Genomic DNA, 26,664 nt, shown 5'->3' on the forward strand with positions numbered 1-26,664 from the left:
ATTGTAGGAAGGAGTCCCTCTCCTCATTCATGGAGGTTTATATCCCAGTCATTTGTTTTGAAAGCACATGAGGATGGCCTTGAGGGATAAATGATTACATCACAATGCAGGGGAAAAATAAAACAAAATCTTTTTAAAACTGGGGAGGGTATTTGTAATGGCTGAAAGTTGACTTCAGTATTTTTGATTGTTTTAAAAATGCCATTTCATAGAAACTTTATGATCTCTTGCCCCTCATAGGACTTAGTTAGCTGTCATGATACACCTCTACTCAAAATATTAAAATATTTTTCACTTTTCTACTATTACTTGTATTTTTTTCCTCTCAGTTATTCTCCCATTCGGCTTCTTGAAGTGTGTGTTCCACTTCCCAAAATATTCATTAAACGTCAGGTCCCACTAAAAGTGTCCCTTCTTCAGGATCTGAAGGACTTCTTTCAAAAGTAAGTTTTATTTTCTTTGGTCATCTGTTTTTGTTTAGTACCGCCTGAAATCTAAACTATTTTAAATATCATGTTTGTTCATTTAGCTTTCTTTGAAAACAGAAATAACGTATTTTTCTAATTGTGTGTTATATATGCCTGCTGTATAAAAGGAAAAGTGTAGACAGTTCATAAAAGTATTAACAAAGAAGTCAAATGCTCTCAGGCATAACAACTATTAAAATTTTGATATACATCCTTTTCTGTTCTGCAAAATTGTATGTGATTCTTAATTAGATAAGACCTAGTTATAGTTTTGTGTGTACATCTTTTTTCTACTTGTGTGAGATTAGATAATTTGATTCTGACTTTTCTAAAGTGTTTAATATTGTTTATGTTTATATTGTTAGAGTTTCACAGGTATATCTTGCTGTGGATGAAAGACTCGCATCTTTGAAAACTGATACATTTAGCAAAACAAGAGAGGAGAAAATGGAAGATATCTTTGCACAAAAAGAGGTAATTCATTTTTCTGACAGCAATCCAAATGTTAGCTGTGAACTTGTTAGAGGTTCCTTTTGGGGTGTGTCTCAAATTGCTGGAGTGGTTTCTGTTCCTCGTAGATGGAAGAAAGCGAGTTCAAGAGCTGGACTGAGAAGATGCAAGCACGGCTCCTGTCTTCCTCGGTGGAGACCCCTCAGCAGCTGCAGTCGGTCTTCGAGTCACTCATCGCCAAGAAACAAAGCCTCTGCGAAGTGCTGCAGGCTTGGAATAACAGGTGTGACTTTGCAGTCCGGTGTTTCTTTTATAGTATTGCAAAATTTGCTCTGCTGTCATGTTTTCGATGTAAATGTCCTCATTAATTTGGATGTTTTCCTTTTACTCTCAAGTTGTAGGAGCTTTATTTTTATTGCCACTACCACCCTTCACCTCTTTCATCCTTTAAAGTGTAGGTTGTGAAGATAAAAAAAATCGAAGATGAGAATAGCCTTCATTGCTGTTTCAAATACAGTGTGTGTGCTTAATGAATCTAATTTATCTGCATTAGTATGTCATGGAATGATTATTGGGTTCTAGGCCGTGACTTTCAACTCTATTATTTTGTGTATCTTGTACCTTTATTTAAATATTTATTTGGGGAAATATTTCCCTTTAATGCTTATTGAAAAGTTCAGTTAGATTATTATAGCATTTATTTATTGAGCACTTGGATCATGCTAGGCACTAAGTAAGGCAGTAGATGGACATGCACTCTTTTATTTGATTTTGAGTCCTACAGAGTATATATACTAATTCCATTTTACAGAGGAACCTGTGGCTCTTCGAGACTAAGGGATTTGCCCAATTTATATAGCTGTTAATTGTCAGAGCTCGGCTTTGAGCCCAGGTCTGTTGGTCTTTAACACCCGTATTTTTTATGTTATGTTGTATTGTCTCATTATAACTTGCTATTCTTTTATAACTATAGTCATATCAGTAACAAGTGATTGATTAGAAAGAAAACAAAAATTTAGTGTTAGTTATGTACAGCTTTAAAATCTATTGCATTCAAAATAGGAAAATCTAATTCTTGTGGTTTCAAAGCTATAAGGAGAATATGTGTAAACATTATTTAGGATATTAGAAGGAAAATCATATGCTTCTTTGCTCTTTTCCTTTTTTTCATTAACTACAGGTTGCAGGACCTTTTCCAGCAAGAAAAGGGTAGAAAGCGGCCTTCAGTTCCTCCAAGTCCTGGAAGACTGAGGCAAGGGGAAGAAAGCAAGGTAATGAAATGTAGTTTTGTCTTTGGGTCTGTATATATTGGTATAGATATAATTAATTTCTCTTATGACACTTAGAAGTGGTAGCTCAGGGACCTCCCTGGTGGTGCAGTGGTTAAGAATCTGCCTGCCAACACAGGGGACACGGGTTCGATCCCTGGTCCAGGAAGATCCCACATGCCATGGAGCAACTAAGCCTGCGAGCCACAACTACTGAAACCCGCGCACCTAGAGCCCGTGCTCCACAACAAGAGAAGCCACCGCAATGAGAAGCCCATGCACCACAACAAAGAGTAGCCCCCGCTCGTCGCAACTAGAAAAGCCGACATGCAGCAACGAAGACCCAATGCAGCCAAAAAAAAAATAAAGTGGTAGCTTAATATATACTTTATTAATAATAGTAGGAGTTTTAAATTTTGAAGTTATGAGGTTTCTTGGTGATGTGACCTGGATTTTTTTTTATCTTAGCCGGAAATAAAATACATTATAATTCATTTATTGGAAACATTTATCAAAAGCTACTGTCTGCTGGCATCATTGAGGATAGTATCACAGAGGCAGTAAGTGCTATAAAGGAGAACGTGTGGATATGCTGAGTGTATAATAGAGTCCTAATTTACTTTACTATGAGTTCTGGGTGTTCTTATCTCTGTGCTTAAGTGAGAAGCTTTTCTTAAGGGGTCTGCACCAGGTTAGTTCTACATGTTGATTTAATTAACCTTTCCTAACTGTTTTAGTTTTCTCTTGCTGCACAGCACATTACCCCAAACTTAGTGACCTAAAACATAAATTTATTATCTCACAGTGTGTCAGGACTCTGGCACAGTATGGCTGGGTTCTCTGCTCACAGAACTGAGATGGAGGTTTTGGCCAAGGCTGTTACCTGAGGCTCAGGATCTTCTTCTAAGCTCATCTAGGTTGTTGGCAGAGTTCAATTCCTAGTGGTTATAGGACTGAGGTCCCCCATTTGTTGCTGGCCGTTGACTAGAGGCGATTCTCAACTCCTAGAGGCTGCTTGATTCCTTGCATGTGGCTCTGTTCATCTTCAAAGCCTACAGCAGTAGATTGAATCCTTTTCATGTTTCAAATCTCTGAATCCTTCTGCTGTGTCTGACCTCTGGACACAGATTTAAAGGACACATGTGATTAGGTCAGGCCTACCTGGTTAATCTCCATAGTTTAAGGTTAACTGATTTGGGACCTTACATACATGGTAAAATCCCTTCACAACAGTATCTGGATTAATGTTTAGTTGAATAACTGTGTGTGTGTGTATGCCAGGGGGTGGAGTTGTTGGGGGCCATCACAGAATTCTACTTACCATGCTAACCATGAACAGATGAATTAATGTCAGTATATTATAAGGGCTTAATGTTCTGTTATCATGAGGGCTTTTGAGAGAATATCTTTTTGTACAAGTGTGTAGTATCTGTAGCAGAGTATTTTCATGGAATGATGGGTTCAAGTGCCTTGGATCTTTGTGTTATTTAGTAACACTGTGTAACTGAATTCCTCCTTTTTGTCTCATAAATAATTGTGTAGGAATCACTTTTTTTTTTTTTTTTTTTTTTTGCGGTACACGGGCCTCTCACTGCTGTGGCCTCTCCCGTTGTGGAGCACAGGCTCCGGACGCGCAGGCTCAGCGGCCATGGCTCACGGGCCCAGCTGCTCCGTGGCATGTGGGATCTTCCCGGACCGGGGCACGAACCCATGTCCCCTGCATTGGCAGGCGGACTCTCAACCACTGCACCACCAGGGAAGCCCAGGAATCACTTTTCCTTAAAGTTTAGGTGAGAGTAAGAATAAGAATTACTGAAGATGATTTATTAGTATATGCCAAGTAGTTTAGGACAATTAACGGCTCTCACAAACTGCTAGTGGCCTTTCTGTTTGCCTACTGATGAAACAGTGAAGCTAGTGGTGTAAGACCTCTAATTATAATATTGAGACATAGAATTGAAAATACAAAATCAGTCAGTAGGTGATTATCTTTTTGAAAGATTAAAAGTTGATTTGAAAATCTGTAGCACTGCCTTTGTATTCATTCATTTGATAAATAGTTCTTGAGTGCTTTTAGGCACTGTTCTGAGTGCAAGGAATTCACGTTTGTGAATGAAGGCCATAGTTATTGTCCCTATGGAATGTTTGTCTAATGAGACTGACAATAAACAGATGAACCAGTAAACATTTAAAAAACAAATGGAAACAAGGCTATGAAGAAAAAAATTAAGAGAAATGGAGAGTATTGCTAGGGGAGTAGGTGATGGTGAGTTATTTTACATAGGGTGTCCAGGGAGGTCTCTCTGGTATGGTGAACAAATCAAAGAACATTTTAAGTAGCAGTCTAAGAAATGACTTTGTAATGAAATTGTACACAGGACTGATAGTCATTTAAAATGTAGCTTATCTATGGATAATGGGACTTGTGAAAGTCCAGCGGGTAATCAAAGATTACTAGGCTTAATGGATAATCATAAGTAGTTCCTAGATGCTTTAATGGGTCTGTGAGCTATTGTTTAGAACAGTATTCTCAAAGTATGGTTCAGGGATCCTGGGGGTCCAAGACCCTTTCAAGGGCTCCACAAGGTTTCTCTTTCTTTTTTAATTAATTAATTTATTTATTTATTTATTTACGGCTGTGTTGGGTCTTTGTTGCTGCGCATGGGCTTTCTCTAGTTGTGGCGAGCAGGGGCTACTCTTTGCTGCGGTGCACAGGCTTCTCATTGCTGTGGCTTCACGTTGCGGAGCATAGGCTTTGGGCACTTGGGCTTCAGTAGTTGTGGCACACGGGCTCAGTAGTTGTGGCTCATGGGCTTAGTTGCTCTGCAGCATGTAGGATCTTCCCGGACCAGGGATCGAACCCCTGTCCCCTGCATTGGCAGGAGGATTCTTAACCACTGCGCCACCGGGGAAGCCTTCCCTTTTTCAACTGTATATCTGTGTGAGGCTAGATTTTCTTTATGTACTTCAGTCATAATACTATAGCTCAACAGGTTAAATGCAGAAGTCAGAGAGGAATTTAGCTGTCTTTTATTAAGCTAGGCATTAAAGTATTTGTAAAAGTATAAAACAATGCCACTCTTAACAATTTTTAAAAAAAATCTATTTTTAATTAAAATATGTTTTCTATGTTAATATGTAATGCGTTTATTATTGTTATTTTAAAATGAATTAATAAATGCATGTTCTGTAACTTTTTCAGTTTCAGTTTCCTAATAAGGAAAAATTGGAAGATATAACCCATATAAACAAAAGCTATCTGAGTGTCTTAATGATTCTTAAGAGGTTGAAAGGGTCTTGAGGCCAAAATGGTTAAGATTCACTGGGTTAAAAATTTTTTTTTTAATTTAAATTTTTAAATTTAGTGTTTCCTTAAGAACAAAGTATTTTGTTCTCTACAGATAAGTGCAATGGATGCATCTCCACGGAATGCTTCTCCAGGACTTCAAAACGGGGAAAAAGGTTGGTCCTTGAGTCTGGTGATCACCTGTCATTGAATTTAAGACATTTCTTAGTCTATAAGTTGTTTTTAACTACTAAATATTGAGAATTTTTTTCTGATGCAATTGGACATAGACTTTTTTTTTCCTTCCTGTAAAACGTTTGTAGCACTCTGAGTTTAAGATTATCATAAAGTACATTGCATAAGATCAGTTGGGATATAGAAATACATGATATATAGAGAAGACTGCTTTTAGGGAAAGAACAAAAAGACAAAAGGAAGCTGAATTTCTGTCTTGATTGTTATGAAGTCAACTGCCAGGTTTCATGGAAAAAAATCTTATAAAATTTAATTTATATTTTTATATCACTAAAATCCTTTCCAGACTTAATTTTTCCTCAGTATTTCATAGAATAACTTTTCTAGGTGCTATCCTAGAAAATTGGTAGGGAAATTTACTTAGACTGTCTTTGTAGAACAAGAGCTCAACTCAGAATTCTTGGCATTTTTCTATCATAAGTAAGCGAATTTCCCCCCTGAGAATAAGCATGTGATTTTTTTCCCCCCAGTAGTGTCATAATTGCATTCTCTATTAAATTAAATGAACTAATATTTAGGTAGGCATTATGGTCTAGTGCAAAGAATATGGCATAGGAGCCAGAATTGGTTACCAGTCACAGTGCTGTCACTAAGATCTGATTAGGGTCAAGTCATATAACCTGTCCGGATTTTTATATCCATTTCTAAAATATGCACTGACATGGCCTACATAACTTTTAAGAAGCTAAAATTCTTTGGTTTATGAAGTAGAAATAAGAGTTGGCATTTTAAAAACGTTGCTGTTAGATAGAAGTGGGCATAATGTTTTAAAGTGACTCATTTGTACTCTGTTTTTCTTTAGAGGACCGCTTCTTAGCTACCCTGTCCAGTCAGAGCTCCACCAGTTCCCCCCACCTCCAGCTGCCCACTCCGCCGGAAGGTGTGCCTGAGCAGGCCGTGGGAGGCCCCCCAGAACTTGATACCACCAGCAGTTCCGAAGGTACAGGTCAAGTCACTTTTACTGCACTTCTTCCTATAGAGACAAACACTCTGAGTGCTGTGACACAGTGCTTTCTTAGCCCTTAGGATTTAAAGTTTTTACTATTGAAAGGGCTCTTTCAGATGTAGCTTTTTACCATATCCCTTCTTCAGTTGCACTGCTTGACATGTAAATATCTCAGTAACAAAATGTTATTCAGCTTCATCTACTTTCTGGGGATATTACTTTCTTAAGTCTCATAAAAGCACATGATTTTTGCCTTGTAAGAAAGAGAAATTGCAGCCATTTGTCTAACAACAAATATTTGTTTCACTAATAACAAATCTATACCTTTTTTCTTTCTTTCCTTGCTTTCTGTTTAAGCACCAACTACTTAATTGTAGCGTAAACTTTAAAAATAACTTTTAAATTGCAATTAAACTCAGATGTAATAGCCACAGTGTGCATAACTGAGTTGAAGTGGCAACAGGAAACAGCTGTGACTGAGTTCACGCATGCTCTGCCAGTAATGATGTCATGGCTGCTGCCTGGCCCTGTGATGGTAAGAGCCCATCGGTTGCAGGATGATCTCAACTTCAAACATGTTGAAATGTAAAAAAAAAAAAAAAAGAGCCACTTGGGGTCAGTGCTATGTATGCTTCACTATTGCTTCCTGTTTGATAGTCATTATTCCTAGATCAAAAATTTTACACCATAATTGGTAGTTATGGTGTGCACATGTCTGTGTTCCAAAAAGGAAATGAAACACATGTCTGTGTTCCAAAAAGGAAATGAAATATAGTTGACGCTTTATACTTTCTTTTACTCTTTCTGAATATTAACGTATAAGTAGAATATTTTTCATTCTAGATGTATTTGATGGACATTTGCTGGGATCTGCAGACAGCCAGGTGAAGGAAAAATCAACCATGAAAGCCATCTTTGCAAATTTGCTTCCAGGAAACAGCTATAACCCTATTCCATTTCCTTTGTAAGTATTTATAAAAGCCAGTGGCTGTTGGGTGGTTTTATTTTTACTTCATTTAAAAAATCTCTCTGTAGATATACTCTCTACATATTTAAGTGTTTATTTAACTGTATATATGTATTTCTCAATCCAAAATTACACTTCATCACAGTAAAAGAGATGTCTTTTGGTATAATATAATTTGTAGACTATGTAATCATTATATGGTAAATGAGTGGATTAAAAAAGCATTAACTAGTATTACTTAATGCTTAAGAGTACTGATTCTGAAAAAAATTGCTTATATATTTATATTATTAAGATATACTGCTACATCTGTTGATCTCATAATCATAAAAACATATTGCTGATTGTATATGAGGATATTACTGACCCAGTAATTTACTGGGACATGATGCTTTTTTAATAGTGATGATGAATTGCAGTGGCTGTACAAGTTTTCATGTGATCTTGTTTGTACTGGACTCACTCAGAGTGGGGAAAAACATAGGCTGGCTTTCTACACTGCCAGTGTGGAAAGCTTTGTTGGGAGTGATGATTCCAGAACACTCTGATTTGAAAAACAATTCTGATAATTTTCAGTTGTCTTCAAAAACTTTCTGTTGATGTTATTTTCCTTGGCTGTTTGGCTTAATTATATTCTTGTAATTGTGCATTATTTAGTTAACTTAAAATTGTCCTGAGATTTACTTGTAATAGTGCTAATGGTTGGTATATGTGATTTTCTGCTAATTTTGTTCTGATTTATGTATTTAAAAATTTTGAACAGTGATCCAGATAAACACTACTTAATGTATGAACATGAACGAGTGCCCATTGCAGTCTGTGAGAAGGAGCCCAGCTCCATCATTGCTTTCGCTCTCAGGTATTATTCATGGGGCTTTTTCACCTATGGATGTATCTTTATATTTTATGTGTATTTATTAATCGCTGTATTTTGAGTGCTGTTACATAGAGTAGAGCAAAATATAAGTAAATGTAAAATGTTAAATATAAGTAAAAGAATGTATTCTTTGGGTGTGACAACTTATTCTTTTTGTATCTGATAAGGTACTCTTTACCCAAATAATAACAGGATGATTCTTAAGCTCCTAATAATTAAATTAACTAGGCAAGTTATTTACTAATCCTTAATATCCTTTAACCATTCTCTCTATTATAATATGTATCCATTGTATCCTTTCCTTTGCTTTATTTATTGACCTAATACTTGGAACATATCTGCCTTATATCATCTGAATGTCTTTTTTGTATTCTTCATTCATTTCCTTCCTGCTTCCCACACATAGCAGGTAGTTTCCTTACTTACGGTAATGCTGTTCCTATGCCTTAACCCATTTACATGCTCGCAGTTATCATGTGTCTTAAAGAAGGACCCCTCTTTAAAAATATTTATATATCACATCTAAAAGAATAAAGCTTTTTAATCTTAATGGTATCTTGGCAGTGGTAGAACCTAGTTTAAGTAGAATCTAAGATGTTTAATAAAAAACATTTTTTTTCCTCTTGGAAGACATTGAAATTAAAACTTTATTTTTAATATTAAATATTAATTTAATATTCAATATTTAAATATTTAATAATAACCTATAACATTATAATTTAATATTTAATAAATTTTAATTTAAATATAAAATATTCTTAATATTTATTTTTAATATTAAATACTTAATATTTAATATTTTTAATTTTAATATTTTTAATAAAGTTGTCCATTTATCAACAAATATTTGAATGTCTGCAATGTGTGGTATACCAGGTACTGGGTATACAGGGTTTTAAACAAGATAGATTTATAGGCTTCAGCATTTAGGTAGTTTAGAGTTACTATTTGGATAATGAAGAATTTTTTTCCTTTAGAAGTTTCCATATGATAAATTTTTTATCTTTGCCTTTTGATGTTTATGAAGATAGTATTTGCTTCTCCTTTTATTGGTTAGACATACTACATTAATAGATAAGACAGGCAAGAAAGTCAACCAAGAAAAACATATATTTTGTACTATGAGGAAGCAAGTTTTCTAGTTGAGGTCACCTTTTTCTAATGTCTTGGAAAAATAATACATGCTAAGGTGCTTCCCCTTGTTCCCTAACATCTGATTTATCCAAATCAGGGCTTCCAGACTGCTAGTCCAAGAGTTGGATTTTTTTGGCCAATGCAAACTAAAAAAATACGCTTTTTCTTAAAGTTCAGTACCTTTAAGTTGAAAAGTACTCTAAATTCCTTTCCTCTCTATTATACTAAACAGTGAAGTTTCATGCTTTTCAGTTAGCTGTTCAACCCCTGAAGGCATTTGATCTAAATGTTAGTATGGAGGACTTGACCATCATAGTTTAGGGTATTGAGCCTGGTTGGTGTGTTGGGTCATATTTTGTATTATTTTTTTGTGAAGACATTGACCTTCTTCATGAAGCTTGTACTTGATAACTTTTGTTACTTAACTCGTGTTTGTTTAATTATGGATACTTACAATGACGGTGTTTCTACCGTGCAAAGCTTATTCTAAAGCATATGATTTACTTTAAAAGAAGACCATAATGTTTAACATTTTTCAACCTATTTCTACCCTAAGTTGTAAAGAATACCGGAATGCCTTAGAGGAGTTGTCCAAAGTGACTCTGCGGAACAGTGCTGAAGAAGGGCTTCCAACAAACAGGTGATCTGCGATTGAGTAAAATCTATTTTCATTGAGCTACGTCATCATTTTCTAGGTGCTCCTACTCCAATTTTATTTTAGCTTATGGTCAATATAAAAGTTTCTAGAATATAGTCAGTGGCACTCATCCTTTAGCCAGTAGTTGATAGAACGAAATTCATGTCTAGCAAAAGACCTTAAGAAGTCTCTTCGGATACAGTTTTCTGATAATTTGTCATAGAAGTTCATTGTGTGTTGCAGATTTAAACTTTTAACATTTTAAGTTCTCTTTATCATTTTCATTTAAAAAATGGTAACTCTGAAATTAGTAAACTACTTCTTGATTTTGTAATTTAAAGTATTTATGAATTTTTGATAATAATTAAAGATCTTAACAGTTAAAAAATAAAACAGCCCCCCACCAAACCAGTTCTTTAAGTGTGTTCAGTATTTTAGACATTTGAGACAGAAATTGTCATAATTGTTGGACTTATGGATGCTAATATAGCTCTGATAGACTTGTGAAAAATATTATAAGAACCTATACTTTATATATTTTTCCATACACTTTTATAGCTTTATCATTTTGCTTTTTCTTAAGCCCAGTAGACATTTCAAGCCTTTTTCTTCCATGCTAACCTGTGTTTATATAAATTGTGAATCATATTTCTGATATTGTGGGTGGGGTTAGGTGGGGGATAGGTTAATCAGGAATTAGAGTACTTGCTATTTTGTGTCTGAATCATATAAAACCAACTTTTCTTTTGTTTTTCATTTTAGTACTTCAGACAGCAGACCAAAGAGTAGCAGCCCTATTAGATTACCTGAGATCAGTGGAGGACAGACAAACCGTACAGCAGAAGTAGAACCACAACCAAGTAAGATTACAAATGGAGAAGTAATTCCTAGTTTTGTTTGTAATTGTGGTGTGAAGAAGAAAACACATTAAATAAGAAATGCCATCTGGCAAGGATATATTACTTCTGGTCTTTGAAATACAGTATGGATGTAAAAGTTTTTGTATATCTTCTTTTGTACACATTTCACTTTTCTTTGATTCTTACCTTAAGTTTATTGAATTTGAAACTCCTAGAAACTCATAGGTCTTTGCAAATAGAAGCAGAATCTGCCTTCCTGGCTAGAGCTTACAGTTTAAAGCATATAACTGAAGAAATATAACAGAGTTTTTGCCTATTTGTTTTTGCAGCATTGTTGGCATTGTGAAAAGAACTTTTCATGTATTGTCTCCTTTAATTCCCATAATAACCCCATAAGAGTTATTTGACATATCTCCATCTTTCAGAAAGTAAGTTAAGACTTAGATAATGCAATTTGCTGAAGGTTACACACGTAATGGAGAGCTGGGATTTGAACTTGGATCTCTTTGACTTTGTCAGTCAGGAATATTCACTACAAGTAGCAGAAAACTCAAGTGACTATTGCATCTTGAATGACAGTTTATTTTTCTAAGATAGCAACTGCAGGTTGCTAGCATTGGTTCAGCTACTCAGCATTGTCATGACAACATAGGGGTAGTTTCTCTTTGATTCTGTTAAGTTTTACTCATGGTCAAAAATGTCCCACTTAATCTCTGCATTTGAGGCAGAAGGAAGGGGGAGGTACAAGCTGCAACTGTTCTCTTGTATTGGGAAATGCCCTTCCCCCTTCAGTCTCATCGGTTAGAAGTGAGTCTCATGGCCACGCTTTCCTGCAAAGGAGACTGAGAAAGTGGTAAGCAGCATTGTCTTGGTTGGCTTACATAAATCATGATTCATTTCCTGGGACTCTACACATTGCTGCCTCAAACAAAATTGGAGTTCTGTTAGCAAGGAACAAGGTGGGATTGGATATTAAGGAGGCCATAATGGTGTCTGCTGCCCTAAGTAAGCACTTCATGATCGACATTTGATGTGGGTTTTGTTAATGGTAAATGTACAAGATTAGGATCATATGTATTAGTGATATGATGAAGCTCAAAACTGAGAATAAAAGTATAGAGCAAGCTTTAGTGATATTTTTGGTCATCCTGTACTACTTATTTTTGAAAAATGCTAAAACTAAAATTGTATATTTTGCTATGTTGAAATGTAGGAAGACAGATGATATAAAAACCTTTAATTTTGATGCATTGTAGCTTGGAATACTGTTTTGTATTAGTTTAATTAACTATACTGTGATACTATAAGAACGCAGCCCTAACTTAATCTTGTTGCTTAAGATATTCTGACAGCCTTGGAAAGATTTTTTTTTTTTTTTTTTTGTATGCGGGCCTCTCACTGTTGTGGCCTCTCCTGTTGCGGAGCACAGGCTCCGGATGCGCAAGCTCAGTGGCCATGGCTCACAGGCCCAGCCACTCCGCGGCATGTGGGATATTCCCAGACCGGGGCACAAACCCATGTCCCCTGCATCAGCAGGCGGATTCTCAACCACTGTGCCACCAGGGAAGCCCGGAAAGATATTTTTAAAAGGCTTTCTATATAATTTCTCACATTTTGATATATAGCTGTCTGAACATTGCTCTTCTTTTATGTTTCTGATAGTAAGAGTGCTTGACTTCCCCCTAAAGATCCCATAAAACATGTGGAATAATCTGTGCAAATAAAACTATCAGTGTTACTCATATTTATTACTCTCATATAATGGTTACTGCTAACAAAGGAATGAGTTGAAACTTTTAATTTTTCTACCTGCAGTGACCTGTACTTAATATGTTACCTCTTATTTTTAGCCAAAAAGGCTTCTGGAATGTTGTCCTTCTTCCGAGGGACAGCAGGGAAAAGCCCTGATCTCTCTTCCCAGAAAAGAGAGACCTTACGTGGAGCAGATAGTGCTTACTACCAGGTTGGGCAGACGGGCAAGGAGGGAACGGAGAATCAAGGCATTGAGCCTCAAGGTGTGTTAAAGGAGACCAAATGTGCTTATTCTAGGTTTTGATTTACTTATTTTAATTGGTTATGTTCCTTATAGCTTGAAGTAGATGCTTCTGTTGCTGAGACCAGGGCATTCCCTCTCTTCTCACACCTTGGTGGGGGTAGAGTGGGAAAAGCATGGCGCTTGGAGGATCCAACTGGTTTCAGATGTCATTGCTGTCACTTACTGTGTGGTAGAATCAGAAATCCTTACTTTCTGTACTTGTAAACTGGAAAAGCCGTGTCTTCCAAGGTTTACTGGGTTTACTGAGGACTAAGTGACATTATACATGTAAAGCATCTGTCTCACTATGTAGCTCACAGTATATATTCAAACGTTTTCATCCCACTACGCCCTCAGACGTTTCCTTTCTTTTCCAGTCTCTGTAAGGTGGAAGCTGTGGATACCCACCTTCATTTGGATATTTAAAAAATATATCTACCTGATTGTGTTTGAATACAGGGTTATTAGACCAGGAGTTGGCAAACTATGCTGACCTGTCTTTGTTAATAAAGTTGTGTTGGAACACAGGCACACCCTTTCATTTACTTACTGTCTGGTGGTTTTTGCATTATATTGGCAAGTTGAGTAGCTGCAACTGAGTAAAATACTTACCATCTGGCCCTTTACAGGAATAGTTTGGCAACCCCTGGGTTAGATCATGAATTATTAGTTTAAAAAATAGGAACTGCATGATAAGTTTTCATCAGTAATGAAGATATGCGTTAAGTATTCTGTAGGCTGCTATTGGGCTGTGATCCTTGGAAGGCATTGGTGCTTTGAAAAAAATAATTTTGAAATGTGAAACTTAGTGGATGACTTGTGCTTCTAGATATTAAAATGTATCACAACTCTACAATAATTAGAGTGGATCTGGCAGTAGGTTTGCCAGACAAATCAGTCAAATAAAAAAAGATAGCTCTGAAGTAGACACTAGTATATTTTCTGTATTGTACATATATATCTTAGTATATGATAAAGAAAGCATCTCAGACTACTGGGGAAGCATTATTCCATACACAGGGAAAACTGGTCATAAACTCTGGTAAAGAAGCCCAGAAAGTTGTGATGTTAGAGCTGAGTTATTTTATTGCTATCATAGAGATTACTTAACTATAAGAAAAATTATTCTTCAATCTGAATTCTCTGATTTTTAATCTAAAAATTGATCTTTCAGAAGGTACATAGATTTTTATTATAATTTACACAGTTAATTGTATACATGATGCTTGCTTGAGAGTGACTTGACTAGGATAACATGAATTGACTTGTTTTTAGTATTATATCAGGGGAAAAAGAACAGACAAAATGACCTGATAACGATCTAAAACTTTGGCTTTACTAATGATGTTAAATCTTTTAGATGAAGTAGATGGAGGAGATACACAGAAGAAACAACTCACAAATCCTCATGTGGAGCTCCGTAAGTATGAGATAAATACCTTTGGTTTGGGGACCAGGACTATAATTGAGCAAAACTCCATTATTTGAAGCTTCCAGCTTCTCACTAGATAAATATTCTACTTCTTGAAATGAATATTAAGTCTGTGTACTGATGAACATTTGTTTAGTCTAAATTTAGTTTATAAATATTCATTATTTAATTTAGAAGGAAATTTATTTATAAATTAAAATTATAATTTATAAATTATAAAATAATGCAATGTCTGATGTTTAAATAATTACTTTTTATGTAATCTAGAGCCACAGAGCCTTAATAAGGCATCTAGAATTGTGTGTGTACATGTGAGTGCCAAAAATTTATTATCCAGCATTATAACACTATAGAAAAATATAAGATGTAAAAAAGTGCAATGATGAAATTACAGTAACCAGCATAAAATTAGAAATGGGTCTTATTTTCTGTTTGATTTTTCTAGAAATATGAAGGGTGGTCATAAGATGCTCTTTAATCCTTCCTGAAGATAACTTTAACTGAATTGTGATAAACAGGGATGTAGTAGACTTAATGTGAAAAATGCTATCGTGGAGAAACTTAAATGATTGCATTTGGTGGGGGTGGGGAGTGAGCAAGAAGGAAAAGGAAAAGGTATTTCTGATCCAGAGGAGCTTTTTTTTTTAAAAAAAAACAAACACTTCTGTTTATAGAATTTTCTGATGCCAACGCCAAGTTTTACTGTCGGCTCTACTATGCGGGAGAGTTTCATAAGATGCGAGAAGTGATTCTGGGCAGCAGCGAAGAAGATTTCATTCGTTCCCTTTCTCACTCTTCTCCGTGGCAGGCCCGAGGAGGCAAATCAGGAGCTGCCTTTTATGCGACTGAAGGTAAGTCTTTTTAATCATTTACTAATTAAGCGGTATCCATCTTTTTCCCTCGGATAATTGAACTGAGGTAATACGATACTGTCTTTTTGCAAACATGTTTTTCTTTTTATGCTTGAGAGGATGAAAGAAGCATATTTAAAAGAATATATGGTGTATGGTGTGTAATGAGAGACAAATATTGATCAGATCCTTACTAAATTCTTACTAGTCCTGAGTTTTCCAAATGTAAATAATAACAGAGAACTTCTAGAAGACTCAAAAGGTACCTCAGAGCTCATGAGAGAGAGATAAAAATAGAAACATTTGACCTAAAAACCAGAAGGCCAGGTGCTTAACCTACAAAATTTTACAGAAGATCATGACCATTTTTATTTCACATTCCATTTTCCATACTCACTGAAAGCGAAATTATTTGAGAAAATGCATCAGGAAAGATGTGCTAGATAAGAACTTTCATAACTGTTACTTACTGGATTGTTAACAAAGGAATTTATAACATTTTACTTGGTAGTTTAAAAAAAGTAGATCATTTAGCTATGAATTTAGGTGTGGTACTGTCAAAAGTAGAGGTTTCTTGACTATATAAATCCTCAGAAACCCTTCCAAACCTTCAATTACTTGAGAACTGTGTTCTGATCAAAATCTTCACAGTGGTGTCAGAAAATATCCCTTAAAAATGTGAAGCAAACAGATCATTTGGGATTTTTAGAATGATTTATTTTAGAATACCTCAGTAAATATTGCAATTGAATAAACATGAAATTTTTGCCTTTTAGATGATAGATTCATTTTGAAGCAAATGCCTCGTCTGGAGGTCCAGTCTTTCCTTGACTTTGCACCGCACTACTTCAATTATATTACAAATGCCGTTCAACAAAAGGTAGAAACCCAAACCTTGATCTGTAAGTTTACTGGGCTTTTTCACATCCTGAGAGTCCTAATGGCAGTTTTCTCCGTGGTAATATGTGAACAGAACATGACTAGATCTCTGCTATGCTGTTGAGGTGTGGTAGAATGCAGGGATTTCAAACTCTTTTTCCTACATATATATATATATATATATAGAGAGAGAGAGAGAGATTACCCACTTGTCATGAAGCAGTGACCCTCCCGTGAGTATGAAAGAGTCATACAAATTTTTTTTTCCATTTATGGGTTTATTGCCTATTATTGGAGAAATTATGTCATAATAAAATTTGTGAGTTTGAGAAATTGAGAACGATTACCCCTTGGGAGAATGTTAAAGATCTAATAATTTTATTGGCATTGCTGCTTTACTTGCTTCATAGATACAAAGGTTTGAGTTTGTTTTAAGGTCCTCTGATCATATTAATAGAAAATCATGTTTGGGTAATACATGAATAATCCAGATATTGGTATTAAATTATAAATAACCCTTTTGGAAAATTGAAGTATAGTTGATTTACAATATTAGTTTCAAGTGTACAGCAAAGTGATTTGGTATTTTTGCAGATTATACTTCATTGTAAGTCGTTACAAGATGATGGCTATAATTCCCTGTGTATATAATATATCCTTATTGCTTATCTGTTTGATACAGAGTAGTTTATTAATCTCATACAAAAAATTTGTCCCTCCCCCATTCCCTTTCCCTTTTGGTAACCACAAGCTTGTTTTCTATATCGAAGTCTGTTTCTGTTTTGCATGTACATTCATTTGTATTACTTTTAGATTCCACATATAAGTGATATCATACAGTATTTATCTTTCACTGACTTATTTCACTAAGCATATTATTCATAAATAGTCCTTTTTGATAAGAGTTTACTTTTTTCTTGATTAGAGGCCCACTGCATTGGCCAAGATTCTTGGAGTTTACAGAATTGGTTATAAGAATTCCCAGAACAACACTGAGAAGAAGCTAGATCTCCTTGTCATGGAAAATCTTTTCTATGGGAGAAAGATGGCACAGGTAAGGATACTGGACTATGCAAAGCATTTAGCTAGCGTTTACCCTTTGTATTTCTGGTTCCTGAACATGATGAATCAGAGAGTAACATGATATTTGATAGTAAATATTAAACTTTGGTTACTAGGCAAAATTTAACTTTTGAGTTATTGAACCCTGTAGGAAAGAATAAAGAGGAATATTGTGGACTGGTCCTAAAATTTAACATATCCAACATCCTAGCAACACAGAATTATAGAAAAAGAAGGCAGATGGAACATAACAGTTTTTTTTTTTTTTTTCTGTGGTACGCGGGCCTCTCACTGTTAAGGCCTCTCCCGTTGCGGAGCACAGGCTCCGGACGCGCAGGCTCAGCGGCCATGGCTCACGGGCCCAGCTGCTCCACGGCATGTGGGATCTTCCCGGACCGGGGCATGAACCCGTGTCCCCTGCATTGGCAGGTGGATTCTCAACCACTGCGCCACCAGGGAAGCCCAACATAACAGTTTTAAAGATGAAGAAACTGAGGCTCAGAAACATTGAGTACTTTATCAAAGTCACACAGCTATGCCTAGAACTCAGGTTGGTCTAGATTCTAGAACAGTACTCTTCAATGTGCTGGTCCTTGAACTGTTTCCAGTCCGTGGTGAGATAAGAGCTTGTACTGATCAATAGAATGTAATTTAATGCACTGCTTTCTTCATCGAGAATGTCTTGCTATGGCAAAAGCATCTGCTGTACTAAGTTGTGGGTTTAATGATGTAATTGATTTACATTCTGGCACTAGCCTCTCTGTCATCATGAGCCAGGAAAGCCTGTCTAGCAGTGGTCTGTCGAATAACACTTCAGGTCGCACTGGTCTAGTACCCAAGTCCCTGACCTTTGAGTGTGTTGCTTTTCCTAATGCCCAGAAATTCCTAGAGATATGCTGTTGCTTCTACATTGTCCTAAGTAATTGCACAGTTTTGGTATCAGTACTTAAAGTTTCCTCTGAATGTTTGCATCTGTTTTTTTTTTTTTTTTTTTTTTTTTTTTTTGTGGTACGCGGGCCTCTCACCGTTGTGGCCTCTCCCGCTGCGGAGCACAGGCTCCGGACGCACAGGCCCAGCGGCCACGGCTCACGGGCCCAGCCGCTCCGCGGCACGTGGGATCTTCCCAGACCGGGGCACGAACCCGTGTCCCCTGCATTGGCAGGCGGACTCTCAACCACTGCGCCACCAGGGAAGCCCTTTGCATCTGTTTTTTAAACTGCTTTATGATTCAGCAGTATATTTTTGGAGTTACTTGTTAGTGTTTCTTAGAGTTGATTAAATGGGTCAGTATATTTCTGAAATATTTCAATAAATGAGTACCTAGCTATTAATTTCATATGATACAATTACGTGACCATGTATTTTATGTATGATACAATTACAATGTATGCATTTAGTGACTTATATAAGTTATTAGGTTTTAAAATTAAATTTTAAAGTGTTTATAACAGTAGTGGCTACAAGGAAGCTTTCTGCCTTTTTAATTTAATTAACCATTTGTAACAACTCACACATAAATGACAGAGTTTTCTTTCTGCTAGGTTTTTGATTTGAAGGGTTCACTTAGGAATCGAAATGTAAAAACCGATACTGGGAAAGAGAGTTGTGATGTAGTCCTGCTGGATGAAAATCTCTTAAAGATGGTTCGAGACAACCCTCTGTATATCCGTTCTCATTCCAAAGCTGTGCTGAGAGCCTCAATCCGTAGCGACTCCCACTTCCTTTCTAGCCACCTCATTATAGATTATTCTTTGCTGGTTGGGCGAGATGATACCAGCAATGAGCTGGTAGTTGGAATTATAGGTAAGTTGATGAGCATGCCTTACGTATAGTTCATGATTGAAGCCAGAGTAAAATTTGAAGACTATCTGGTCTAGTAATAGCTTATTGAATAATTTCACAAACTTTCATTTGAAATTTTAAAAATAATAGTTTTTCTGTTCTGGTACCTTTTATTCAGGTTCCTCATTTCCATTTTCATTATTTTTACCAAAAATATCTGTATTCAAAAGTCACTTGAAGATGAAGCCCTATGAGGTTGTTATGAGGATTAAATGAATTAATATGGTAAAAACCCTTAGGACAGTCCCTGGCATATTGTCCGCACCTGCAGTATTGCCAGGACTCAGTAACTATTGTAGAAGTAATAGTAATGGTAATTGCGGTTGTCATCTGCTTGTATTTATTAAGAGAACCTTTACTGCTAATCTCGCCCTCTGCAACAGATTATATCCGAACATTTACATGGGACAAAAAGCTTGAGATGGTTGTGAAATCAACAGGAATTTTAGGAGGACAAGGTGAGCAGAATTTTTGTTCTGTTTACTCTTTAAACTATTCTCATTATCTTCCTCATCAGTTAACATATACTAAATTGATACTTTAAAAAAAATTCTAAAACATATCTTTGATTTTATCATCATTTCCAAGGTGATCAAATAATAAGGGGAATGTTTAGGTGGGGAAATATGGGGTTTTAAATTTGTGTTAAGATGCCAGAGGTTCTCAAAATGATAAGTTAAAAAGGCCAGAAGTTCTGAACAGGAGGTTGTCCTGAGTTAACACTTGAAATCCTCAAGGTTCTCTGAGAGCTGCCAGCACCATTTGTGCTTTTAGACATCTCTCATCTCTAAGCAAGAGCGTCTTTAAAAATGAAAAAATAACCTCCTGCCAAGAAGGACCTGTCCCTTGTCATGTGGCACAGTGAACACCCTCCCCCCTTTCTGAGCCCGCCGCAGTGTGTTTGTTTACAGACCATGGCCCTTCATGTCTGTTTACATGAAAGAACATAGCCGTGGAAGTCAGTTGTCTTACCAATTATGTAACAGCTTCCTTTTCCCTCTTCTCTTTCATAATCCTAGGTAAAATGCCGACTGTGGTCTCTCCAGAGCTGTATAGGACCAGATTTTGTGAAGCAATGGACAAGTATTTCCTGATGGTACCAGACCACTGGACAGGCTTGGGTCTGAACTGCTGAAACGAAGCACATATTTTGAAATGGACCAGGAAGAAAAGGGGCCTGGAACCAAGGACCAAAAATAAGCTACATGTTTTATTCCTTCATCACATTCACCACTGTATGCAAAGCCCTTTCAGTTCTGCGGCTGTGGAGGCCATCTGTCGCCTGAAGGGTTAAAACTCCATGGATTTGCACTTTGGTTTTTTGATACCGACAAATGAGCTATCCATAGGCTGGGATGTTGCATGAACATTTTGTTCACTTAAGCTGAAATCTAGGCATATTTCAAAGGGCTGAGGACAAATGTATGGTTAGAGATGAGATAGGGTGAAAAAATGGGTTGTCATATTTGCTAGCAATTCTGTTAAGAGAACAGTGTCTCATAGATTATGACTCTCCCGGCATCATATTGGACGGATTCTTTACCTAGAAAGCATTTGTAGACCTGGTGAATTTGTTTTGTGTTTCTTATGTAACAATTTAATGTTACCTCTTATCAGAATTTCTGAAACCTTAAAAAAATTCTGAATTATTTTATTAATGGCCAGTTAAACAAACAGATTGATACAGTCTATTCTTGTTTTATTGAGGAATTTGACTTAAATTGAGAGTCCTGTCATGTTCTGTATCTTGCCCTGTTTTCAAGTGTGTTTGATATTTTTCAAGTTCTGTCTCGACTTGTCTGTGGGTGACAGGAGGCTACAGCCAGTAACTTTAAGCCTTTTTCTGGAGCTGTTTTTTGAAGCTTGTTTACAGCTTTTGTGCAAGTAATATGCTGAACTGCACTTGTCTACACATGCTCATACTCTAGGTTTTTCTCCCACTTTCAGGGAAACATTAGTAAATTAGTCTACAATGACTAAATCCCCAAAGGGATAATTATTAATGAAGGGTTTTTTTAAATATAAAAAATAAATTAGGCCTGATCCAGTAAATTGGGTGAGGGAAGCACTTGCTTTATTTTTTATAAGGATAAAGTATCCTTTTCAATATAACTAGCAATTTATGTGGCATCTATATAAAACTAAGAAGTTTCCAGTATGGACATCCCTGTTTTCTAACTTTCTGTACCAGTTTCTAGGCCAGTTCTGACTATTGAGAAATGTTAACAGATAAGATATTCTTAGTGAGAAACTTATTGTTTAATAGAGTTTTTGTTTATTTAAAAAGTGATCAGAAGTATATTAAACTGTCTTTGAGGAAGATAACACAACCCCGAATATTTTCTCTTGGTTTCTTTTCCGTAATAAGGATAATTTTGGGTTTGTAAAGTTTTAAGGGTTCCACTCTTTTCAGGCTTCCTATAATAGCATGTTTCTATTGCAACTTTCACATAATAAGAAAAAATCTGGTTACATTCCAATTACAGAGACTAAGTATGTAAAATAGGAACATTTTGGAAAGTTTGCTGGAGAAAACAAAAGCATTAGTTTGGTGCCTGGTGCTTATTAGAAACATGGTTTGTTCTGTACTAGAAAGAAACTGACCAAGGACTTACTACTGATCTGATGATAAGCACTTGTTTCTTTTTTAACATGTGATGTGCCTTTTGAAAACGTACAGAAAAATGACGATTTTAGTTTTGATATCAAAGGCCAGTAAAGGAGTTGTACAGGGCTGAAAGATGTGGAACATTATTCACTTCTCATGTGTCAGGAACATGGATTTTGTGTCTCATTTTGAATGCAAACATATTTTGCATCTGTTTATTTTTTATGTGAGGAGACTTAGGGTTATTTATCCTGTCCATTTCCCTCACCCCAGTCAGGAGCACTTCCAGGAGCAGGTGTCTTCCCCAGATGTAATCAGGTTGTTTTTTTTGTTTTAGTCTCAGTAACACGTGTATAGCTTGAATGCTCCATCGGAATAGCTGTTGACAATAATGTGTCATGTTGATTTTGTTTTCCTTGCCCATGACTTGAAGAACCAATTTTTTTTTTAAGTACTGCTGCTGTTTAGGTAATGTTGTGGCTAAAAAAAATTCCAATATGATATAATCTGAAACAATACTTGTTGCCTTGCAAGGGTGATCTGTCCTTTTAAAACTGTCTTAAAGAAGGGGAAATACAAAATTTAATTTGTTTTGAGTGGTAGAACTATATACCCAGCCTCTTGCTGCTCTTGTTTAGGCCACTACCAGGTACATAAGGCTTTTCAAATACTGTGTACTCAGTGTCAGGCACTGAATGGTTGTTTGTTTACGTCTCTTGAATTCCCATTTGAGGCCTGGAGAACCTTGATGATGATAAGAACAAGGAAGAAATCTTAATACTTTCTTCTTTAGAATAAAAAAATGAATTCTGAGAATAATTGATAGCACAAGAAAGCTATGTGAACATGTTGCATTGTATAAAAACCTTATTTATAAATGTGAAGTGTTTTGATGCCATCAAAACTTTATTTAAAAATAAAAAAGATTCACGCTTTTCTTACCCAGCCTAAGAAAAAAATAAGGGGAATAAGCTGTTGCAAGCCCTTTTGTAGTCTATTGAATATTTTAAATTTATAGATATTCAAATTTTCCTACAGAATGGCCTACTTAAAATTTTTTCCTTGATCCAGCAGTGAGTGGTTTTCTAGCTTTGGCCTTTATTGGGTATTGTAAATAGTAGGGTTGTATTGTTTTCTGTGGCATTAGCTTCTCCTTGGCTTTTTACCCATTAGTGTGGTGGGCTTGTATAAAACTGCTGAGGAAAGTAATCTACCGGTATAGAAAGTTTGCTTCCCTGGCAGAGTGAAAACCCTTGCGAATGAGCCTGGTGGTGAAACACATCAGGCCATTCATTATTCCTCAAGTGTTAACATACTGACTTAAGCAGTATTCAAACCATCTAGTGCAATGCCTTTTTTGTTTGTTTTTGTAACACGGGTGCAGTTGTATTATAGAAAAATAAAAATTACAATCATGAGCAGTTTTATTAATCCTGCTCTGCTTGTTTTGTAAAAAAATGTATATTACGTCTTTGACAGGTTTAATTTTAACTAGAGAAATGACATTGTAAATCAGAATAGCCTCTTTTAATTTAATATGAAAAATTCAATTAAAAATATTGAAAATACTTAATGTATATATTTCTCTACTTTGGTTCCAGCTGTTTTATATGATTGACATGTTATTTATGAGATAAAACTGCCTTGACCTTTTGGAGACTTAAACTGTAAAAAGAGCACTTACAATAAACTGAGAATCAACTTCACTCCGTTGTGAATCTGCTTGACGACATTAAGAGGAGATGGAGTCTTCTGTTCATTCTCTCCCCCTTCCGACGGGAGAATTGAAGTCTTTCTCCAGTAAATAACCTTCCTCTTTAGGTCTCAGAAAGGGGGTGCTAAATCCTTGGGTTCACTTTGCCCAGTATGGGCCTGGCCTTTTCTGTCCTCCTGCCTCTCTTCAATTCTTTGTTTCTGCTTTCCTTATGGGGTGCTCTAGAAAGCTTGGCCTTGCCCATCGGGGAATGGCTGAGTTCACCTGGAGGGCAGCCTCCGCTATTAGTTGTTCCCACCCTTCACAGGATCCCTGAAGTGGATCCAATGTGCCGCAACCCTCAGCTGTAAGCACAACGACTCCTACTCACCATGCCCAGACTCACAGGGCGAAAGTGAGAACTGCTGGACAGAGGGGATGGCCTCTGTGCCCAGGGATGCCCAGGCGGCCTGTCTCTGCTCTCTCTCAACCCCCAACGGTGGAAAAGGCATATGCATAGTACCAGCTTTCTGTCCCCACTATCTTGATGTCTCGTATCAGAAATTAATTACTTATAAAATACCTGGGTTAACGCTAAAAGAGACTTTTTAAACCTATTTTTAAAAAAATTAATTCATTTATTTTTGGCTGTGTTGGGTCTTAGTTGCTGCACGCGGGCTTTCTCTAGTTGTGGCGCGTGGGGGCTACTCTTCGTTGCGGTGCTCAGGCTTCTCATTGCGGTGGCTTCTCTTGTTGCGGAGCACGGGCTCTAGGTGCGCGGGCTCAGTAGTTGTGGCATGCGGGCTCAGTAGTTGTGGCACACAGGCTTAGTTGCTCCGCGGCATGTGGGATCCTCCTGAACCAGGGCTTGAAAGTCCCCTGCATTGGCAGGTGGATTCTTTTTTTTTTTTTTTTTGTATGCGGGCCTCTCACTGTTGTGGCCTCTCCCGTTGCAGAGCACAGGCTCCGGACGCGCAGGCTCAGCGGCCGTGGCTCACGGGCCCAGCCGCTCCGCAGCATGTGGGATCCTCCCGGACCGGGGCACAAACCCGTGTCTCCTACATCGGCAGGCGGACTCTCAACCACTGCGCCACCAGGGAAGCCCATGGCAGGTGGATTCTTAACCACTGTGCCACCAGGGAAGTCCCTAAACCTATTTTTTTTAATTATGGAAAAGAAATGAAAAATTACCATCTTAATTGTTTTTAAGCATATACTTCAGAAGTGTTACATTGCACAATACATCTCCAGAACTTTTTCTTCTGGCAAACACTGAAACTATGCCCATTAACTCTTTTTTCCCCTTCACCCTAGCTCGTGGTAACCACCACAGTCTACTTTCCACTGCCATGAATTTGACTACTTTAGATTCGTCCTTATAAGTGAAATCATGTAGTATTTGTCTTTTTGTAACTGGCTTTTGTCACTTAGCATAATGTCCTCAACGTTCATCCATGTTGTAGCATTTCCTTACTTTTTTTTAAGGTTGAAAGGCATTCCATTGTGTGTATGTTGCTACATTTTCTTTATTTATTCATCAATGGACATTTAGATTACTTCCACCTCCTGGCCATTATGAATAATGCGTCTATGAACATGGTAGTGCAAATATGTCTTCAAATTCCTTTAAAAATTCTTTTGGGTAAATACAGAGAAGTGGGATTGCTGGATCATATGGTGGTTCTATTTTTTAACGTTTTGAGGAAACTTCATACTGTTTTCCACAGTAGTTGCACTATTTTACAATCCCATCAACAGTGCACAAGTGTTCCAATTTCTCCACATCCTCTCCAATGCTTATCTATTTATTTATTAATTTTGATGGTAGGTGTCCTGATGAGCGTGACATAATATTGTGGTATTGATTTGCATTTCTCTGATGACTAGTGATGTTGGGTGTATTTTCATATGCTTGTTGGTTATTTAAATATTATCTTTGGAGAAATTTCCAAATGTTCTGGCCACTTTTTAATCAGGTTGCTTGATTTTTTTGTTGAATTGTAGTTCTTTATGTATTCTTGATATTAACACCTTATCAAGTATATGATTTGCTGATATTTTCTCTCATTCCGTTGGTTGCCTTTTGAGTCTATTGATTGTATCCTCTGATGCACAAACGTTTTTAAGTTTGATGTAGTGCCATTGGTCTACTTTTATTTTTGTTGCCTGTGCTTTTGGTGTCATATCCAGAAATCATTGACAAATCTCATGTCTTGAAACTTTTCCCCTGTTTTCTTCTAGGAATTTTATAGTTTTAGGTCTTACATTTAGGTCTTTATCCCATTTTGAGCTAATTTTTGTATGTGGTGTAAAATAAGGGTCCAACTTCATTCTTTGGCACATGGATATCCAGTTTTCCTAACACCATTTGGTAAAGATACTGTCCTTTCCCAATTGAGTGGTCCTTATCAAAGATCATTTGACTGTATAAGCAAGGGTTTACTTCTGAGCTCTCTATTCTATCCCATTGGTCTATGTATCTTATGCCAGTATCATGTTATTTTGATTATTATAGCTTTGTAGTATGTTTTAAAATAAGGAAATGTGAGATCTCTCTCCAACTTCATTTTTCTTTTCCAAAATTGTTTTGGCTATTTTGGGTCCTTTGAGATTCTAGAGGTGTTTTAGGGTGAATTTTTCTATCTCTGCAAAAAATACCTTTGGCATTTTGATAGGGATTGTGTTTAATCTGTAGATTGTGTTGAGTAGTATGAACATATTAACAATATTAAATTTTCCAATTCATGAACACAAGAGGCTTTTCCATTTTTGCTCTTTAATTTCTTTCAGCAATGTTTTGTAGTTTTCAGAGTACAAGTCTTTCACCTTTTGGTTAGGTTTATTCCTAAGTATTATTCTTTTTGATGCTATTATGAATTGAATTGTTTTGTTAATTTTCTTTTTGGATTGTTCATTATTAGTGTATAGAAACAACTGATTTTTCTGTGTTGATTCTGTATCTGCAACTTTGCTGAATTTATTACTTCTAAATTTTTGTGTGTACTCTTTAAGGTATTTTGTATACATTTCATTTGCAAACAGAGATCATTTTACTTCTTCCTTTTCAATTTTTGTGCCTTTTGTTTTCTTGCCTAATTGTTCTGGCTAGGACTTC

General features: G+C 36.4%; 1 protein-coding gene across 12 annotated transcripts in view; it reads left to right on the forward strand.

The window, feature by feature from the left end:
• Positions 1–23,583, forward strand: part of PIKFYVE (phosphoinositide kinase, FYVE-type zinc finger containing) — a 78,748-nt gene extending 55,165 nt beyond the window's left edge. For 10 of the 12 annotated variants that reach the window (XM_067026709.1, XM_067026714.1, XM_067026707.1 and 7 more), the window contains 18 exons: positions 330–443; positions 833–941; positions 1,046–1,200; positions 2,098–2,188; positions 5,587–5,647; positions 6,529–6,666; positions 7,516–7,636; positions 8,403–8,498; positions 10,207–10,290; positions 11,050–11,147; positions 12,998–13,162; positions 14,543–14,602; positions 15,289–15,465; positions 16,242–16,345; positions 17,270–17,398; positions 18,948–19,209; positions 19,632–19,706; positions 20,268–23,583. In XM_067026709.1, the coding sequence (XP_066882810.1) occupies positions 330–443; positions 833–941; positions 1,046–1,200; positions 2,098–2,188; positions 5,587–5,647; positions 6,529–6,666; positions 7,516–7,636; positions 8,403–8,498; positions 10,207–10,290; positions 11,050–11,147; positions 12,998–13,162; positions 14,543–14,602; positions 15,289–15,465; positions 16,242–16,345; positions 17,270–17,398; positions 18,948–19,209; positions 19,632–19,706; positions 20,268–20,383 (2,155 nt within the window). In that variant the 3' untranslated portion in view covers positions 20,384–23,583. Of the gene's footprint in view, positions 1–329; positions 444–832; positions 942–1,045; positions 1,201–2,097; positions 2,189–5,586; positions 5,648–6,528; positions 6,667–7,515; positions 7,637–8,402; positions 8,499–10,206; positions 10,291–11,049; positions 11,148–12,997; positions 13,163–14,542; positions 14,603–15,288; positions 15,466–16,241; positions 16,368–17,269; positions 17,399–18,947; positions 19,210–19,631; positions 19,707–20,267 lie in introns of all 12 variants that reach the window. The other 2 variants (XR_010839194.1, XM_067026715.1) reach the window with 2 other exon arrangements.
• Positions 23,584–26,664: the final 3,081 nt, after the last annotated feature.

This window comes from Kogia breviceps, chromosome 2 (genome assembly GCF_026419965.1).
Source record: "Kogia breviceps isolate mKogBre1 chromosome 2, mKogBre1 haplotype 1, whole genome shotgun sequence".
Taxonomy (NCBI): domain Eukaryota; kingdom Metazoa; phylum Chordata; class Mammalia; order Artiodactyla; family Physeteridae; genus Kogia; species Kogia breviceps.